General features: G+C 49.1%; 1 protein-coding gene and 1 pseudogene across 1 annotated transcript in view; both read right to left on the reverse strand.

The window, feature by feature from the left end:
* The window catches only part of LOC147718497 (uncharacterized), a 50,048-nt pseudogene extending 44,846 nt beyond the window's left edge, over positions 1 to 5,202 (reverse strand).
* Positions 1 to 20,747, reverse strand: part of ATRX (ATRX chromatin remodeler) — a 1,771,102-nt gene that overhangs the window by 951,314 nt on the left and 799,041 nt on the right. The window contains exons 16-17 of the mRNA XM_086918408.1: positions 18,480 to 18,621; positions 7,603 to 7,712 (exon numbers count right to left, since the gene is read on the reverse strand). Coding sequence (XP_086774534.1) covers positions 7,603 to 7,712; positions 18,480 to 18,621 — 252 coding nt within the window. The remainder of the gene's footprint in view (positions 1 to 7,602; positions 7,713 to 18,479; positions 18,622 to 20,747) is intronic.

A 20,747-nucleotide genomic window follows, 5' to 3' on the forward strand; every position in this document is an offset into this window, starting at 1 on the left:
GGGATGCGATTGGGATCTCGTCCCTAGGTCATGTCCTCTCTGGTACTACCCTGAAGTCCTTTCGGGAGCTTAGCTCCGAATTTAGCATGCCCAAGACCCAGTTTTTCCGCTACCTTCAATTCCGCCACGCACTCACTCCAAGTCTGGTGGGCCTGGAACAGCTCCCTGATTTTAGTCCTATCGAAGCTAAACTGTTTATGGGAGACCTGGGTGACAAGAAGATCTCGCAGATATATCGCTCTCTGGTCACTCACTGTTCCCCTTCACTCGCAGCGCTGCGGGCCTCCTGGGAGGCTGATGTAGGTCCACTGGATGATGACGACTGGCGTGAGGCCTTGGAATCTCCCCGAGGTGCTGCTATAGCCATCCGCCTTCGCTTCATCCAGTTCAAATAGCTCCACCGGGCGTATTATACTAGACACCGTCTATGGCGGGCAGGCCTTGTCGCGTCTCCCGAATGCCTGAGGTGTGGTTCTGAAGAGGGCACCCTGTTTCATACAGTATGGTCCTGTGAGAGACTGACTCGATTCTGGGCTGGGGTTTGGGACTGCCTGTCAGAGGTGTTGGGTTGGGACCTGCCCCGTACCCCCAGGCTGGGTCTTCTTCATGTTCTAGAGAATGTTGGGGGCAATATTTACAAGCGCCATTTGCTGTTCCTGGGGCTGGTGGTGGAGAAAAGGGACCTGGCGCAGGCCTGGAAGAGCGAGCGCGCCCCCCCCTCGGGGCTTGGAGGGCGGGACTGGATTTCCTCATGGGCCTGGAGCAGCCTGTTTTTGTAGCCCGGGGATGTCCCCGCAAACATTACAAAATCTGGAAACGGTGGGCGGATTACCGGGGCCTGCTCCTTGACCCTCCCGTGGACATTGATGATGCATTACAGCTGGATGTGGATCCCGCACTCTAGGCCGCTGGCCGGCTCCACCTTTGCAGATTGTCTCAAGTTGCTGGACAGTGATCGCGTGCACTGGGTTAGGGTGGGATAAGGGGTGGGTAGCTGCGGGCGGGGTTGGTTGGTATTTTTGGGGTTGGGTGGGTGGGGTAGTTCGATGCCATTTACTATATAACGTTGGGTTCGATGCTGTGCTAATGATATGTCTCTTTTTATCTGTCTTTGACAGTTTCCTCCTGACTGTGGAGGACTGTGCTGTGCTTTGCTTGAACTCATAATAAAAATTGGTTATGGAAAAAAAGAATCACAACAGCCCTGTACTCTTTATGAGGACAGGGTACTAAGCACAAACCAAAACTCTTACGAAAATACTTAAGTTAGCACAGTATATACAAATGCCCGAGGGGCACGGAAAACCATATACTCTGAAAGTGGAATGCGAAATTACTAACAGGTAAGTACAGTACTAATAGGCTTTGGAATCGCTAGGTCTTGACTATAGAACCTTCAGATTACGTACAGGAGGCCTAGGGGACTCGGGTGCAGAGTGTGCACTCTCACGCGTGATGCGGGACAAAGTCTATGGTAGCTAGTAAATGCAAAGTTAGTGTTCTCGGGCGAACCCGACCTGGTAGGAGGAAAACGAAAGTGGATTCTGACCCTTGGATAGTGAGGCTATGCTGGGGCACCGAAATGCCGAAGTTACCTAGCCCAGGGGCTGCAGCTGCATAGGTCTCAAAAGACGTCGGGAATCCTCGTAGACGGACCAGGAGCCTGGAAGAAAGAAGTTGCTGGCAGGCGACCAGTGAAGAAAGTTCGATGGATCCAAGCCTGGATCGGAGGTAGAAGACACCTGAAAGCAGAGGGGACCAAGTTCGTGACTACTAGCCAGTAGTCAGTGGGCACCAGGAGGGCACCGGATGGTAGCCACCTCGACTAGGTGAGTGGGTGACGCTGTGTTCGCAGATCTCACGGACCAGGAGGCGTTGTCGGCGACCAGGATGGAGGAGCGAGCTGTCCCACGATGGATGAAGCTGTCGGCGTCGCTGGACCCAGGATTGGGCAACAAAGCCTTGGCAAATTCAAGCCCACGCGGTGGACTCAAAATGCCGTCTGGAGTGGACCAGGAGGGTCCGGGGTGCCTCTCTTGAAGAAGGAAGCAAGGGCCAGTCTGGAGCAACCAGACCAGCAGCAGTGATGTCGTCGGGCGTCGTGAAGAAGGCCACAAGCCAGCCGGCTAGTAGCCACACAACGCGGTGAGCAGGCAAAAGCAGAAGGGCCCCACGCAGATCGTGGAAATGCTGGAGGGCTGATCTTCGGTGCTGGAGCTGCTCAGGGTGGGGGCTTCTCGGACCCCAAAGCACTCACCAGTGGAGCACACGGTAGGCTTGTTGCAAAGAAGTCGTGCAGTCTTGGCGATCGTCGGTCCCTCGAGGTCTCGTCGCACTCACGGTTCTCAGCTTGGCTGTAGAGGTGAGTAGAGGTCAGAGGTGCCAGGGAAGCCGGGTCTCGTCGAGCTGGGCAGTCGGATTCCGGAGGAAGGACTTGCAGCAGACCGCAGTGTTCTTAGGATGGTGCCCGCTTGATGCAGGGTGACTACTCCTTAGCCACAAGGGAGAATCTTGAGGAAGAAATCTAGATGTCCTTTCGTAGAAAGTCGTGTCTTGATTCCAAAGATGATCTAATTTTAACAGGGGGCCCGCTCCTATCTTTATACTAAAAAAGGGGGCTGACCCGGTGACTAGGTCTTGCCTATGGGTGGGACTAGGAGGGGGGTGGTTACACCCCTTTCCCATGCCGGACTCTCCCCAGGACAGGTGTGCCCCTGGAACTGGTTCTGACCGGCCTATGCGTAGTGAGCACCGGGGTGCCACTCAGCAGTCACCTTCCTGTAAAGCCCTGCCTACCTAGGATACACAAAACCCTGTCTGGGACGGTGCTAGCACCGCCCTCGACAGGAAACCCTTTGTCCAGGCTCCCCTCGCTGGAAGGACTCCCAGCTGCAGGGGGTCAGACTCGTGTCTGTGGTGGCAGCATCCATTTTGTGGAGCTGTGGCTTCGTTTAACTTTAACCGGGGTTCACAGTTACATACATGTCGTGTCCCTCTAGAAGGGTGGAATGCTAACCCCGTCGCCAGAATTGGCGAGGGGTTAGTATTCCAATTCGTATGACACCTTACTCGACATGGTTTGATAAAGCAATACCAAAGATAGCATTTAACCGCGAGGATTATAATGCACTTAAGAGTATATGGTATGCGATATCATGGAACAGCTATTAGGACTTGGTTCCGCAAGCTGCAGACAGGCTCAGCTCATGCCAGAGCACCATCTCACACGATTCCAAGCACTCTGCCTTCAGGATTGTTAAGGCCTGCCATAGGAGTGACTTATAGGAATCTGTGTGTCCATTTTTAGGGTTAGATATAGGTATACTATATCTACAGAAAAGGGTGATTACACGACTTTGCCCCAGCTGTCATGCAGCCAGTTGTGTCAAATTTAGGAGGCCAGCCAGGGGTGGCATAATACATGCTTCAGCCCCTGGTAGGCCCTGGGTACACCTATGCCCTGAGTTGCAGGGTCTGATAAGGTGGCCCAGTCCCAATTGGAAATGTACCTAGGGTACATGGAATCCATTTTAAAGAGAGAGCAGTAGGCCTGGGGTCCTGATTGGCAGGGTCCCAGGTCGACTATGTCCAAAACCAGCTAAAACACAGGGCAAAAAGTTGGGGGCAACCATAGTCAGGATGTACCTTCCTACACTGCCCCCGCCCAGTTTTCCCTTCTGTTCCCTTCTCTGCCCGGTCTTTCCTTCTGTACCCCTCGCTGTCCCCGTGTCTCTGCCCGGTTTTCCCTTCTGTTTCCCTCGCTGCCCGCGTGTCCCTGCCCGGTTTTCCCTTCTGTTCCCCTTGCTGCCCCCGTACCTCTGTCCGTTCTGCCTTCTGTTCTTAGCTGCCCCTATATTTCTGTATTCTGTATTTTGACTTTGTGCCACTTGTTTTTCCGGTATTTCTGTGCCTCTTGCCTTCTGGTCCACTCGTTTTTTGTGCCCTTTTGCCCTCTGTTCCACTTGTTTTTTTGTGCCCTTCTGCCCTCTGTGCCACTCGTTTTTCCCTCCTTTTGTGCCCCTTTTGCCTTCTGTTACCTTCTTTGTCCCTCACCGCCCTCACAGCTGCGTCCCCTGCGGCCCGCCCCCCTGACTGCCCATTCACTGCCCCCGCCTCCTAGCTGCTCCTCCCTCCCACCTCCCCATATATGCCGGCTGCTGCGTGTGTTGCTGGAGCGCCGAAGTTCTGGGACCTGCTCGACACAACATCCCCGGACGTCGCCTTCCTGACAGAGACCTGGTTTAAAGACTCCTCCGCACCCAACATAGCCATCCCAGACGGCTACAGGATCACCCGCAGAAACCGCACCAACTGAGTCGCAAGAGGAATCGCCATCGTCGACAAGAACAGCATCAGGGTCTCGACTAGCACCGACGACGCGCTCAACACAGCTGAACACATGCATTTCCAGATCCTCACAGACCCTAACTCCACCCTCAGAGGCACCCTCGTCTACCGACCCCCCGGACCACGCCATCAGTTCAGTGACTCCATCGCCGACTTGATCAGCACGCACGCCCTGACCTCCACCGACTACATCCTCCTCGGAGACCTGAACTTTCACCTGGAGAACAACAACGACAACTCCACAACCCTGATCGATAACCTCGCCAACCTAGGACTGAATCAACTCGTCACAGCACCCACCCACACCACCGGCCACACGCTCGACCAGTCTTCTCCTCAAGCCAGCACGTCTCCGTCAGCCACACCACCGAACTCCTCTGGACTGACCACCGCTGCATCCACTTCGCCTTCCATACACCACCGCACCCAACAGATCCCTCGCTGCAGCTGGAGCAAAATCACCGAAGACCAACTACACTCAAACCTTGCTCTGAGCCCACCCACCGAACCCTCCAACACCGACGACGCTGCCCACAGCCTCAGACGCTGGATCGAGGACTGTGCCAACACCCTCGCTCCGCTGAAGAAACCCGACCACAGAGACACCAGCAAGAGGGCCAGCTGGTTCACCCCAGTACTCCTAGCCTCAAAGCAAGCCTGCGGGAAACTAGAGAAGAAATGGCACAGTGAACAAACTCCGGACAGCCACACAGCACACAAGGACGCCATCCGCAAATACCACCACCTCATCAGGGCGGCCAAGAGGACCTTCTTCAAAGACCGCCTCGACAACAACGCACACAATAGCAAGGAGCTCTTCAACATCGCGAAGGAACTCTACAATACCAACGACATCCCGCCGTCGCAATCCCTGTGCGATTCCACCGCAAGATAGCAGACATCCACGACAGCTTCAACACCCAGACAGCCCCAACAGACAGCAACACAACACACCCTCCGCACACAATCGACCATGACCCCCTGCTAGCCTGGGCCAGAGTGAGCATTGATGACACCATCAAGACCATGCACACAATCCACTCCGGTTCTCCGTCAGACCCATTCCTGCACCACGTCTTCAACAGAGCAAGCAGCTCCATCGTACCCCACCTGCTCAACGTCATCAATCTCTCCCTCGAGACTTCGACCTTCCCAGAGATCTGGAAACAGGCAGAGATCAACGCCCTACTCTAAAAACCTAAGGCAGACCCAAGAGACCTCAAGAACCTCTGGCCCATCTCTCTGCCTCCCTTCCCGGCCAAGTTCATCGAGAAAACCATCAGACAGCTAACCTCGATACCTCGAAGAAAACAGAATCCAGTCAGGGTTCCGCAGCAACCACAGCACAGAGACTGCCCTCATCGCCGCCACCGACATCAGGACCCTGCTGGTCAACGGCGAGACCGCAGCACTTATCCTCCTAGACCTCTTTGCCGCCTTCGACACCGTCTGCCACCACACACTACGCGCACGCCTCCACGCCGCAGGGATCCCAGACAAGGCTCTGGATTGGACTACCTCCTTCCTCTCCGGCAGAACCCAGAGCGTCCGCCTCCCCCATTCCGTTCCAAAGCCTCCGAGATCATATGCAGCGTACCCAAGGGATCCTCCCTTGGCCCAACGCTGTTCAACATTTACATGGCCCCGCTCACACATGTAGCCCGACAGCACGACCTGAACAATCTCCTACGCCGACGACACTCAGCTGATCCTCTCCCTCACCAAAAACCCCATCACCGCCAAAGCCAAACTCCACAAAGGAATGAAGGCCGTCGCCGACTGGATGAAGACAAGCCGTCTGAAGCTGAACTCGGACAAGACGGAGGTCCTCATCCTCGGCTCGAACCCTTCAGCCTGGGACTACTCCTGGTGGCCGACGGCACTGGTCATAGCCCCGACACACACCGACCACGCACGCAACCAGAGAATAATCCTTGACTCAACGCTCTCATTGACCAAGCAAGTCAACGCAGTCTCCTCCTCCTGCTTCAACACCCTTTGCATGCTCCGCAAGATCTACAGATGGATCCCGACGGATACAAGAAAGACAGTCACCCAGGCTCTCGTCAGCAGCAGACTCGACTACGGAAACGCCCTCTGCGTGGGAGCCCCGACCAAGCTCATCAAACAACTACAAGGCATTCAAAGCGCCTCGGCACGACTGATCCTCGACATACCACGCCACGGCCACATCACCCCCCACCTGAGAAACCTGCACTGGCTCCCCTTCAACAAGAGGATATCCTTCAAGCTCCTCACCCACACACACACATAAGGCACTCCACAAGACCGGCCCATCCTACTTCAACCGGCGGCTCTCGTACATCCCCAACCGCCAGCTATGCTCCACCGACCTCTCACTCGCCACCGTCCTGCGCATTCGAAAAACCACAGGTGGGAGAACCTTCTCCCACCTCGCCACCAAGACATGGAAAACCCTCCCACTGAGCCTACGACAGAGCCAAGACCTGCTGACCCTCAGGAGGCTACTCAAGACCTGGCTGTTCGATCAGTAGCGTCCCCCGGCCCCCAGCGTCTTGAGACCCTCACGGGTATGTAGTGTGCTTTACAAATGACTGATTAATTGATTGACCCCCGAAGGCTTGCTAACAGATGCAGAACAAAATTAAGAAATAACTGCAACCACAATTTTCCAAACTTGGAAAAATATTCTTTTTTAAACTAATTAGACGGAAGATACACAAGACGAAAATTGGATTATGCCTAAATGTGCGAGTTTTCAGAATGCTATTTTCAAAGCATATAGTTTTCATCCTAAAGAAAGGATCTGAATACTCACATTTCTTACCCAGACCATAGGAATAACACACCAAAGGCTGGACAAGACATTAACAGGTGTAACTATTAGATAGGGGTTGTGCAGTAGGGATAAAAGAATCCTTCTTGGAAAAGTAATAAAAAATAAAGAGGTATTCATTCCCAGGCAAACAGTTTATGCATACAAGCCTAGATCAAAAAAGAGAAACCTCATAGATGCTAGTGTTGGAGAAGAAAATATGAAACCCAGAAAAGCTATAAAAACAACCATAGTTCATTGCACACAGTTCTAGAAATACAAAAGGACTTATGAATTACAAGAAAAACACAGTGTTTGAAGAGATGAGGAGGAGTAACTATGAAGGAAACGAAAAGGAATGCTAAAATTAATGTATTGAGAATCCATTTCTAACAAAGGAGAAAAGATTTTAAAAAGTATGATTCTGTGCAGATAACATTTACCAAAGCAAAACTTACTTGCAAAGTCTTTCCAAGACCCATACAATGTGCAAGAATGCATCCAGAGCCAGCCTCTTTTTTTGTTTTCTTTAGAGATTCGCAACAACAGTCCCACATAAACTGGACACCTGCAAACAAACAATTGTACACCAACTAAATGAGCTATTTTTGTTAAGTTTATAAAATCAGAGGAAGACTTGAAACAGCAAAATTCACATCAAAAATAAAAGATTCAATTTCACTAAAGGAAAACCTTTCTCCTGTGTTTCTACCTAAACTACTAAGGAAAATGCTACTGACCCAGTATGCATCTTTTCTTGGCATGTAGAGCAGTTGAATATCATGCTTATGCATAGATTGCCAACTAGTGTTGGGTCCGGATGTTTGCACTTAGTTTTTTTCAAAGAAGTCTTCCTAGTCACGAGGTAGGTGACTCCGCCTTTCGGTGAGAGTGCGCATGGTCATCGACGACTTCTTCGGATTGTTTTTCCGCAGAGGGTGAGAGAATGAGTAGTGGTAAAGAATAGAGATGGCCATGTATACGTATGAATAGTATCAAGAGAACTACAGCAGGAGGAGGAGGAGGTGGGTGGGCGCTTGAGATTCTACATGCCAAGAATAGATGTATGCTGGGTAAGTAGCATTTTCCATTCGAGGCATGTGAGCTGTAGATCACATGCTTATGCATAGACTATATAGCAGTCTCCCCTAAGTGGTGGATATCCTCTAACTGATATAGTTGTCTGAAACAGTGTGTTAAATACTGCTTGGCCCACATTAGCCTGTTGTCTGACTAACACATCTACACAATAGTGTTTGGTGAATATGTGTGGTGTGGACCAAGTTGCAGCTTTGCAAGTGTCAGTAATAGGGATGTTGCCTAAGAAAGTCATAGTAGATCCTAGCTTACGAGTGAAATGTGCTCTAGGAGGAACCGTTAAGAGTCTTTTTGGCATTTGCATAGCAAATCTGGATACATTTAACAATCCATTTATCAATATCTGATTTGGATATGGGATTGCCTTTATGAGGTGGTGCCAAAGCAACAAAAAGTTGTTTGGTCTTACGAAATGATGTAGTTCTTTCAATTTAACACAACAGTGCTCTTCTTACATCTAAAGTGTGTAGGTCTGTTTCTGCAACAGAGTCGGGCTGAGGAAAGAAGACAGGTAATTCAACCGACTGATTCATGTGAAATGCAGATCCTATCTTAGGTAAGATTTTGGGATTGGTACGAAGAACTACTTTATCTTTGTGTAGATGGAAAAAGGGTTCTTCTATTGTTAATGCCTGAAATTCACCCACTCTCCCTAATGAAGTTATTGCAATGAGGAAAGCTGTTTTCCAAGTAACTAACTGTAGCTCAGATCTGTGCATGGGTTTAAATGGTGGGCCCATGAGCCTACCGAGGACTACATTAAGATTCCACACTGGGGCAGGTGGAAGTCTTGGTGGTATAACTCTTTTTAGTCCTTCCATAAATGCTTTGATTACAGGCACTCTAAAGAGCGATATATGTTGTCTATTCTGAAGACAGGCTGCAATTGCAGCGAGATGCAGTCTAATGGATGTATAGCCCAACGGCAACTGCTGTAAATGTAACAGGTAGCAGACAATGTTTTGTATGGAAGCATCCAGAGGGTTGATGTTATTGTTATTGCAATAGATAACAAATCGCTTCCATTTGGCTGCATAGCAGGCTCTTGTGGTAGGGTCTCTAACTTCCTTAATGATGTTCATACAGTCTAGTGGTAGGTTCAGATATCCAAACTCTATGGCTTCAGGAGCCAGATCACAAGGTTCAATTATTTGGGATCTGGGTGTTTGATTTATCCATGGCTCTGTGTGAGGAGACTGGGAGTTAATTGTAATTTTTGATGTGGTACCAGAGAGAGTTCCAACAGGGTTGAGAACCAACAGGGTTGAGAACCAAGGGTTGATGTGCATATGTTGGAGCTACCAGTATTAGTGTGAGTGATGTTTGTCTGAGTTTCTGAACCACTGATGGAATGAGTGGGAGAGATGGAAACGTGTAAGCAAATATGTAAACAAATATCCCTGACCAGTTCATCCATAGAGCATTGCCTTTGGACAATGGGTGTGGATACCTGAAGGTGAAGCTTTGGCATTTTGCGTTCTGGGGTGTTGCAAACAAATCTATGTGAGGGACTCTCCATGCTTGGAAGAATGGGTGGAGAACTTCAGGGTAAAGTTCCCATTTGTGTATTTTATACCTCTGCCTGCTGAGGAGGTCTGCAATCTGACTGCTGACTCCTGGGAGGTGTTCCGCTAGGAGATAGATATTGTGGTGAATAGCCCACCTCCAGATGTCTAGGGCTAAGTGGGACAGTTGGAGAGTGTGCGTCCCACCCCCTTGTTTCTGTATGTAAAACATAGCTGTCATGTTGTCGGTTCGGACCAACACAGCTTTGCCAGACAGGTGATCTTGAAAGGCTTTGAGAGATTGCCATGAGCTCTAAGTGATTGATGTGGTTCCACAACCCTCGTACTATGTGTTGTTGAAGAGGAGTTCCCCAGCCACTAAGGGAAGCGCCCCCTGTTAGTACTGCCTGTGGAACTGGGTCTATGAATGGCCGTCCTTTTGACAGAATTTGGTTCTGGAGTGAGGAACGATCATGATGCAAGATGCCATCATTCCCAATAATGCCCTGGGGGCAATGGTGACTCAGAATGAGAGTACTTTGAACTGGTAGCGTTGGCCTGCTACCACAAACCTGAGAAATTTGTGGTGAGCCGGATGATTGGAATAATAAAGTAAGCATCTTTTAGTAGAAAGAACGTCGCCCTTTTGCAAAAGAGGTAGAACTTGTTTAAGTGTTATCATGTGGAAATGGCCTGACTGTATGTAAAGATTTAGTCCTCTGAAATCTAATATTGGTCTGGGAGAGTCGTCCTTTTTGGGAATTAGAAGTTAAAGGAGTAGACGCCGGACCATTGATGTTGTGGTGGTACGGGCTCTATAGCTTGTTTGAGTAGTAGGGATTGTTCATCTTGTTTGAAAAGGTATATGTGATCCGGTGAAAATTTCTGCGACTTTGGGGGAATGTTTGTTGTTGAACTCCAGGCAGTAACCAGAATGGATAATTTGAGGAAACCACTTGTCTGTTATTGACTGCCACTTTGGTAGAAATTGTGACAGTCTTCTCCCCACAGGTGTCAAGTGGTTGGGGGGGGGGGGGGGACTATGGGCAGGTCACTGCATTGTATTGGAGGGGGAGGTACGTGTGTTGGAACCTCTACCCCTGCCCTTGCCGTTGTTAAGTCTATAACCACCTCTGAAGTAAGTTTTAGAACCGGAGGGTTGGTTATTGCCCTTATAGGTAATACAGTGTCCGAGGAAGTGGTTTTGGAACCTGCTCTATACAAGGAGCGCTAAAATGAACCACAGCCTTGCACGTTCTTAAGGGAAGAATCCACCACCGGCCCAAACAGATGTTCTTTATCGAATGGTGTGTTTAATATTGAGTTCTGGACCTCCGGTTTGAACACTGACATTCATAGCCAGGCGTGCCTTCTCTTAAAGGACACTAGTGTTCACCGCTCTCGCAGCTGTATTAGCAGTATCTAGGCAGTAACTAATTTGATTATTGGAAATTAGTTATCCCTCATGTACCAAGTCATGCACTTTAGCTTTATGTTGTTGGGGTAGAAATTGGATAAGTTGTTCCATTTCATCCCAATGCGCATGGTCATATCTGGGTAGTAGCGCTTGTGTGTTACATATGCGCCAGAAGTTAGCTGCCTGGGAGGCTACCTTTTTCCCTGAAGCATCAAAGAGTTATGACTATCTGGGGGTGGTGTATCTCCAGTAGTCTGGGGGTTTGCCCTCTTGCGTGCATTAGAGACAACTAATGAGTCTAAGGGTAACTGGCCTTTTATGTAGACTGGATCAGATGGAGCAGGTTAGATTTTTTTATCCACCCTAGGGGTAAGGACACTTAAAAATGTCATCTACATGTCTGGTCATTCCTTTCAACATGGGCAATGTGTGTTGATTTTTTGGGTGCTACTTAATGTCTCAAAAAGGAAGTCCTCTTCAAGGGACTCTTTAAGGGGCTGGACCCCATGGTAATTGGTAGCCCTGGTTAGCAATTCAATATATCCTACACTGTAGTCTGGTGGAGAGGGCCTAGTAGGATGTAGGTCAGGGTAATTGTCTGTGGGCGAATCCATGGTATAGTCATCCCACTCATCTGGAGGTAAAGGAAGTGAAGGGAGAGAGAGTGGAGGAGGGGCAGGCTTTGTCCCAACATGTCTCTTCTTTAATAGAATGTGGTGTTCCTCTTCAGTATTAGCTCCCCCTTTTAAAGTCACTTTGGTGGTAATATGTCCAGTTTTTTGATGTATGACCAAAATGGTCTGTTTCGGGTCCGGTGTTTGAAGCCGATCACCGGAAATATGGTTTTTCTGTGACATTGTTGTCTCAGTCTGTTTCTGAGACTAATGTTTCAGTGCCAATGGTTTCGGGGTGTTTTCGGATCCAAGGTGGTTTTCGGTATCGAATGGTGATGTTCAGTGCCAGACTTTGTCTTCGACCCCAAAGTTTGTAGCTCAGTGCCAGACTTGGCATGGGGCTTTACAGAGCCGTAAGGTTTTTTGGTTGGCTTCAGTGCCGAACCTGGAGGCGGGGTGTCAGAAGCGTGGTCTCGGTGCCGACCGGGGCCCGAAGGCACGGGTTGCTCCAGAGCCTTCTTTTTCAGTGGGATTGGAAGATGAGGCGAGGTACGTGTCTCAGTCCTGCTCACTGTGTTTCGGAGACAAACACTGGTTGCACATGATGAATGTGTCAGTGGGCTGGTTTTTCGGGTGGCACAGAGGACAACATTAAAAAGGAGTACGTTCCATTGACTGCAACTCGAACCGGGGGCTAGGCCAGATGGCCTACGACGATATCTATGATCGAAATAGAGGTTTTTGATAAACACGAACCGCTTAGAATAGAGAACGCGATCGAAAACAATACCATATTGGTTGTGTGTTGTTCGCACCAAGAGAAGCTTAAGTATCGGCATCCTACCGGAGCGCAGCAAGTCACATCCAAACCCTTGGCGGAAAAAAACATTCTGAAGATGTAGTCGATGATCCTGCAAACTATCACCGAAAGGAGGAGTCACCTACCGCGTGACTATGTAGGCTTCTTCGAAGAAAAACAAAGTGCAAACATCCAGACCCAACACTAGATGGCGATCTATGCATAAGCATGTGATCTACAGCTCACATTCCTCGAACATTTGATTTCCCTCATAGCCTCTTCCAAAAGAATCATTTTCAGCAAAGTTAAAAATTACACAGAACAATCTAATGTGTACAACAAGCAGTTAAGGGCAACAACAGGAAAAAAGCACCCAATATGAGTAATGCAATTATTACTTTGCCACTGCAAATAGACATCCACACAGACAGATTATCAGAGGAGAGAGAATACATAGTCAGTAGACCAATTACTGAGGACATTGCTGTGAGAAAGTGCCATATTTCTTGCATGGTATGCCCCCACTTTTTGCTGAATTGCTGATGTACTTTGACTGGGTGTGCCCTGGGCTCCTGTTAATCAGATGCCAAGGTGTCCAGGGCCTGTTTTACTTCCCAAAAACTGTGTTGAAGCTAAAAATCCAATTGGCATCTTTGGCAACGTCAGCCCCTGTTTGATGGTACCATAGGTACCCAGGGCATTGTGACCAGTAGAACCCTAAAGGCTGCAACACTTATTGTGCCAGCCTTAGGGGCCCTGCACCCTGACACACACTGCATTTGCAGGCTGAGTGTCCTGGTGCAGAAGTAAACAAATAGTCGACATGGCACACATCCCTGTGTGCTATGCCCACAAACCCACTGCCCTGGCATAGATCAGTCACCCCTCTATCTGGGTGCCCTATGCCAGTGGTGTGGGCGCAGGTGCATGAGCACTGTGCCCCTACAGTACCCAGGGCCATTCCTGGGCACTGTAAGTGCAGTGATGCCATTAAGAGTATATGGTTCTGGGAGGTTGTCATCACAAACTCCACAGCACCATGATGGCTACACTGAAGACTGAAGTTTGATATCAAACTTCTCAGCACATTAAACCCACACTGATCCCAGTGTGGGATTTAATGTAAACTGCACTACAGAGGGCATCTTAGAGATACCCCCTGAAACCTAACCTACAATCCACGTCTCGTCTAAAAGGCTGCCTAGGCTGCCACACAGCAGACATGTTTGCTGGACCCCTGGGTGGAGAACCCCCCGCTCTCATGGGCCTGCAAGAATGCACATTCTGGGCGAGTTGCTAGGTCTCCTCCCCCAGGATGGGCAGGGGAAGCTTCAAAGGCCTGCCGCCTTTGTGAGCTTTTCCAGGCCACTAGCTGTACTCAGCAACTGACCCCACCGGTTCTGACCCCCACTCTGGCGGTAAGACTGGCGAGAAACCCTACGTGAGGAAAGAGGGTGTGCCAGCCTGTGCCAACGCCACCCCTCAGGTGGGAGAGGCGAGGTGAAGCATAACTCTGGCCTCCAGCCATCATGAGGATAGGGAGATCTGCCCAATCAGAGATAGGCTCCTGCCCCCTCACACAGGAGAGGAGCAGGATACGGGGTGTACTCACCCCAGGAAAGGGACCTATTGGTACCTGCCCTTCCCCTACTTGTGAGTATTTAGGGGTACCCTGAACCTTCCTTCCTCAGATCCCCATTTCGAAACTAGAAAGAAGACCAAGAAGAAGACCTGCTGTGCAGCTGCTAACAAGGATGACACCAACTGACCTGGCCCCAGCCCTACAGGCCTGTTGATCCTTGAACCTGCTCTTGCTAAATCCCGGCATCTCCTGTAGACAGCAACCTCGAGTACCCCAGAGGACCTGCCTTGACCCTCTTAGAGACTGGGACTCCCATGAGCAGTGGTTCTGCTCAAACTGCAATACCCCTGGGGCCAGCCAGGAACCGCGAATCCAGCCCACTCTGCACCCGCCGAGCCCGGACGGTGTCTGAGTGAACAAAGACCCTGAGGTCGTCCCCCCAGCGATTCTGACCTGGAATCCAGTGCCCAAGGACCCTCCTCGACGTCCCAGACGGTAAGATTTCCCGACGTCAAAAGACACCCCTGCACCCAGTGCCCCCCAGGTCCCCTGTGCCCAACTCCAGGGTGCCTACCTATCCTCCAAGATCCAAACTTACCTCTCGAAGTGTTGGTCGCTCCTGAAGAATCACCCTCCCCGAGCTTGCAGCCTTTGTTCACTTTCAAAGATCTCCATTGAATAACATTGAGCGCCCAACAGCTCAAAAGCACCCTGCACTCAGCCGCCTGAGTGCCCCAGTCAGTGCAAACTTTGTCCTAATCTACTTCCCCATTTGCCCTGAGCAAGTGACCAGGAGCCCAGCTCCCACAGCCGCGTGGCCTGCTTCCCAGCAGCCACCAACCGAAGGCCCCCTGCCTCTCATTGGATAACATTGGGCCTAACTACCTCTGCACCTGGCTGCCCCTGTGCCGCTGAGGGTGTATCAAATGTAGCTACCTGACCCTGGGAGACTCTTAAGTCTACGCCCAGTACCTTAACTCTGCCAGTCGAGTACTCACCTAAAAGCCGATAACTCACTTTTCTTCCATAGGCTAACATTGACTGGTAAATAACCAAAGAGATTCTATCAATATATAAAAAAGTGATTTATTTATTTATTTATTTTTTAAGTGGAGGCTCTGTGTCTAATGGAGGTGCTCTCTTCGTGGGTTGTCGAAGGGGAGCACTATGTGCTTTTAAAATACCCCTCACACACTATGAATCCCATAGTGTCATGCTTCATCATAGGGGTCTTCCCGTCCCTCTACGGGGCGGGGCGGGGCGTGCTACGACCTACAAACTACGCGGGGGCACTAAAAGGTGACAATAGGCTATGTGTGGTGTAGGGGTGAGAGGTGAAGGTGGGGACTTACTAAAGTGTGGTGATAATCCTGAAAAAGTTTTTAAAATCCCTGGCTAGTAGAAAAAACAATGTATTCACTTCTCTGGCTGGGAACAGTAAAAAGGGGATTAAAAAGCAGTAAAACAAAGTCTTCGGACTGGTGGCCTATGGAACTAGGCCCACACCAGTCGCCAAGGCAAAAAACCTGGGTGTCATCTTTGACACCACCCTGTCCTTTTCCCACCATGTGAATGCAACTACATTAGCTGCCTGCTATTCTCTGAAGATCTTGAGAAAGATTTTCCCTTTCATACCACTGGACCTGCAGAAAACAGGTCTCAGCCTCAGTCCTCTGGACTACTGCAACGGCCTTTTGATTGGAATTAACAAAGCCCTCCTGGTTAAACTGCAGGTTATTCAGAATTTGGCCAACCGTCTGCTTTTTAGATTACCAAAATACTCTTCTGTAAAGGCAGCCCTCAATTCCCTACACTGGCTTCCAGTGGAAAAACGGATCAACTTTAAGGCACTTTACATTGCCTTTAGGGCACTGCACAACCAGGGCCCTGCATATCGGACTGACCACTTTCGCTGGTATATACCAACCAGAATGCTGCGGTCCTCGTCGCATAGGTTGTAGATGTCCCCAAAGCAAGACTTTCAAACTGGGATGGCAAAAGTTTTTTTAAATGTCACTACTAGACTGTGGAATCAGCTGCAATTCACACTTAAAAACTCCCAGGACCTGACTCTTCAAGGCATACCTATGGTACGTTTCTATTTTTTTAAATTATTCAGCACTTTTCACCTCGTGGCTGCAGGATGTTGGTCGACAAGCGCCTAGAAGCCTTAGGGTATTAGTTGCGCTGTATAAATAGATAAATAAAAAAATAAATGAGAAAATAATGGTAGATTCTGCCTTCAACTGCCCGTTGAAGGGCCTGAAACGTCGGACTAGGAATGTTTGGAGGGTGCGGCAGGTGGGGAAAGGGTAGACGGGCCCGTCCATTGGCTCCCTTACCCACAAGGAGGCAGGATCCCACGTCAGCGACCACATAGAGGCTGGACAGTTTGCGTGACTCTGTGGCTGGGCTGGACATGACGTGGCTGGGCACCCCTTCTAAAGACACGAAAGGCAGACTGAGGTGGGCGTGAGGTAGCCACGAGGCCCAAGAATCTGGTCGTAGCTCGAGCATTCTTGAAGCACTCAAGCACAGAGTCTGCCTTGTCGCCAAAAAGGCGAGTGCCATCAAAGGGCATGTCCATGAAGGAAGACTGGGAAGCTTGAAGTCCTCAACCAGGCGTAGCCTCTAACAGCTACTAACGTGGCAAACGGTCTGCCCAGTGAGTCTGTGGTATCCACAACGTATGTTGAATTTGGCAGCGTAACTCCAGTCTGCAACTGCTTGAGTGAGAACAGCCCTGGCCTCCTTCAGGCACTGAGGCAGCACCTGCTCAACTGCATCCCAGATAGTATGGGAGTATCAGCCCAAGAGGCATGTAGTATTCAACAACTGCAACGCCAAGCTGGAGGAAGAGAACATCATATTCTGAAGATGGTCCAGCTTCTTGGACTCCCTATCTAGGGGAGCAGAAGCGTATGATGAAGAGGCTTTGACTACCAAGCTCTCAGCGGAGGGGTGCTGGGTCAGGAAAACTGGGTCACTTGGAGCAGGGTGGCGGAGGCAGACAATTGTCTTATCCACAGGGGCCCCTGTGTTTGGAATGGACCAAGTTCCAGGAAGGACGTCTGTGAGGGCTTCATTGAAAGGTATAAGTGTTTTAAAAGAGGAAGCCGCAAGCTGAGTAACCTCTGTCAGGAGGACAGTCCTGACTGCCACCGTAGGTAGCTAAAGGCCGAGGACCTCGTCTGCTATCCTCACCACCACAGCATAGGAAGCTCCCTCCTCCGTAGCCACGGTAGGGAGAGAAAGCAAGCCAGTGTCAGGGGAAGTGTCCAGACCACTGGCATCACCTAGGTCCATACGCAGTCCGGTTTCTCAAGCTCACAAGTTAAAGGGTTCAGCGGCCCCTCCCAATCCTTATCCTCACATTCTGGTCCAAAAGGTACACCAGAAATGAACACAAGAATAAAAGTCCCCATCAGCATCAGATTCAACATTGATCGACGTAGGTCCAGCTCCGTGTCCACTTTGGGGATTAGAATGCGGTCAGCACCAACCGGGGGGCATGGTCCATGCTGGGAGCAATGTCTGGGAATGTCGAGTAAGATTGATCAGCGTCAATCCGGTTCCAGGGTAGGAGTAGCTCTCTCCGGATCTACGCTAGGCTGGCGCGGAAAAAGAAAGAACTGAGGTCAACGCACATGGGAGGCATCTATGTAGGTCCTGCAACGTAAAACTGGCACCAACAACAAATGCGAAGTGGACGGAAGCCACCTAACGGCACGCAGGGGTACTGCTGAAGAAACAAATCTCTGAATCCAGAATGACGCCTGGGGAAAATTCTAAGGTAAGGAATCTACAACTAACAGTCTTTATCAGATTTCAATTCGTAACCAGTCACCTTGATAAGGACCTTTACATTCTACACCCCTGTACCTCCAACTGTCCACCTAACTAGAATAACTACCTTGAAATTGAGGTGACCCAACCCGTGTCATATGAATCTATACACAATGATGAAGCACAACAATCAAGAATGGAAGACAGTATCTTCTTAAATTAGAATACCCTACAGAAAACCAGACTCTCCACACTTAACCTGTCTCAGGTTTCCACTCATGTCATAGAGTAACATTATTTTTTTCAAGTTGGATTTCACAAAGGAAATGAGGTTCAGCAGAGATCAAGACTTTACTGAGATCAGCGGAGGTGTTGAATTTAAAGGGTGCACTCAAAGTCCTTATACATGGCAGTATTTCCCATACCTAAACTGTGGTCTTGGATTAATATTGTGCAATGCAAGCGACGTATCACACTTAGAACGAAATATTATGTATGCATAATAGAGCCACAGTTTTGTCAGATTGCGCTTACCATCCACTTGATGAGGTTTCAGCTTAGTAACCATGTGTCTGTGAACTTGAACTAATGGTTCCTTAGTTTCTGGATCTTCATCCAATATCAACTTTGTTGTTATTGGGCATTTCACTGGGGAAGCATCTTCTACAACAACAACCTGGCAAAACAAATATAGATCAGATAAATCTTCATGTATAAATAAGTGCCATGCAGGAGCAATATAAATAGGCTATAATGCAACAACTATCCCTTCAAGGTTTTTCCCCTGCAGCCCCTTGGAAGGCTGGCTAATGAAAGATAGGCGCACAAGTTACTACTTGTGTAACAATATATCTGTAAGAGACATTAGTTAGTGATAGTCAATCTGTCTCTGTCAGTCTCTCCCTCTCTCTGTCAGCCAGTCAGTCTCTCTCTCTGTCAGTCAGTCTCTCCCTCTCTCTCGGTCAGTCTCTCCCTCGGTCAGTCTCTCCCTCTCTCTCTGTCAGTCTCTCCCTCTCTCTCTGTCAGTCTCTCCCTCTCTCTCTGTCAGTCTCTCCCTCTCTCTCTCTCTGTCAGTCTCTCCCTCTCTGTCAGTCTCTCCCTCTCTCTCTGTCAGCCAGTCAGTCTCTCTCTCATGTAAACAAAAAATCTTTGCTTAGCATAGTTTGCCACCCTACTGGTATTTTGCTGTTTGTCATTGTATCCTGATATATCATATACAACCAGTGACATTATACCTGCGACAAGTCCAGACTATTGGCTTTGCCAATGGTTGTTAGTTGCATAAGATAAATAATCAACAACTATGGCTTTGTTGTATATCATATCTAACATTGAAAATGCTTCAGTTCTGAAATTATGAAACTGTAAAAGAACTAAAACGGGCCTATTTGGAATTGCATCAAAGGCTTTGTGCTGCTGTTGAGTTTATATGTATCTAAGGGCGAAAATGGAGACCCCCAGTAGTTAGTTGCATAAGATAAATAAGCAAACACTATGGCTTTGTTGTATATAATAATGAGAATGCTTCAGGTCTGAAATGATGAGACTGAAAGAATAAAAACAGTGGATTTGAAATGAAGGCTTTTTGAGCAGTAGTGCTGCTGCCGAGTTGATACATATTTTTTTTCACCCTGAAGGCAAAAATGGATCCCCAATAGTCTCAGCAGCCCTGCCTGCTAACTCGGGGAGAACAAACTCGTATAAAAAAAAGTACATTTCAGCCGATGATTAACTCACAATATGTCACAGAATACGGGAACAGCGCCATCTACTGCCATAGGCACTTAAATTAATATGCTTATGCAAAGCCACTCGTAATAATTGAAAAGAAAAACATACATAAATAAATCTTCTACCCAAGATTTTAAGCGCCCTGGAAACCCCCAAACGATATATTTAACTTTTGTGTGGTGCATAAACAAGATCTAGCAAAAGAAAACCACAAAGTACGGGGGCCCAATAACAATTCAAGTATTGGCACACACTTACTCTTTTCAAAGGCGAGGAGACGCGGCAATTGGTGTCAGGTTGCAGTGAATCTCGGCTCGGTTTCAGCTGGGCACACACTGCTTCCATTGGTGCGAGTCCGAAGTAGGTCCTGCTGCAAGCCTATGACGTCAAGAGGGCAGGTGAGGGGGTGCTGCAGGTGAGCATGGAGACACTAATTGTCTGCGCATGCCCTATGATCTTTCTCGGCAAATGCGGCCCCCAAGGAGACACCACAACAGCAGTTATGGCGCTGAGTCCGTGACTGCTGTGGGGGCCGCAAGGAAAGGTCTGGCGGGCCGCAAATGGCCCGCGGGCCGTACTTTGAGTACCACCGCCTTAGAATATCCCCAGACGTCAGACTGAATCCGGAAAGTTTTCGCTAGCAGTACCTCTGTGCGTCAGTAGGTGGCGTTGTGCAACTGTGTCTATCACAGGTGTTGTACGCGCCGAGACGACGTCACGGAGACTACTTAAGCGCCACCAATGAACGCTAATGTCAGTTCTGTACACTACTTTCCGTGCCATGAAGACAGAGCCATGCAAGAAACTGATGACTGGTGCCATGAAACTAGGGCACTAAAAGGGATGATCTTGACCCTAGAAATCAGTTCGCAGAATGGGGAAGATGGTTGGGGCGGTAAGTTATCTATCACTAACTAACTAATGTATCTTACAGATATATCGTTACACAAGTAGTAACTTGTGCATCTGAAAGAGACACGTTAGTGATCGATTCCTTACCTTAGAACAGATACCCCAGCAATACCAACCCCGGAGGTGGGTCTGCGAACAAGATTACGCCAGAAAGTCACG

The sequence above is a fragment of the Lissotriton vulgaris genome, chromosome 4_1 (genome assembly GCF_964263255.1).
Source record: "Lissotriton vulgaris chromosome 4_1, aLisVul1.2, whole genome shotgun sequence".
NCBI lineage: Eukaryota > Metazoa > Chordata > Amphibia > Caudata > Salamandridae > Lissotriton > Lissotriton vulgaris.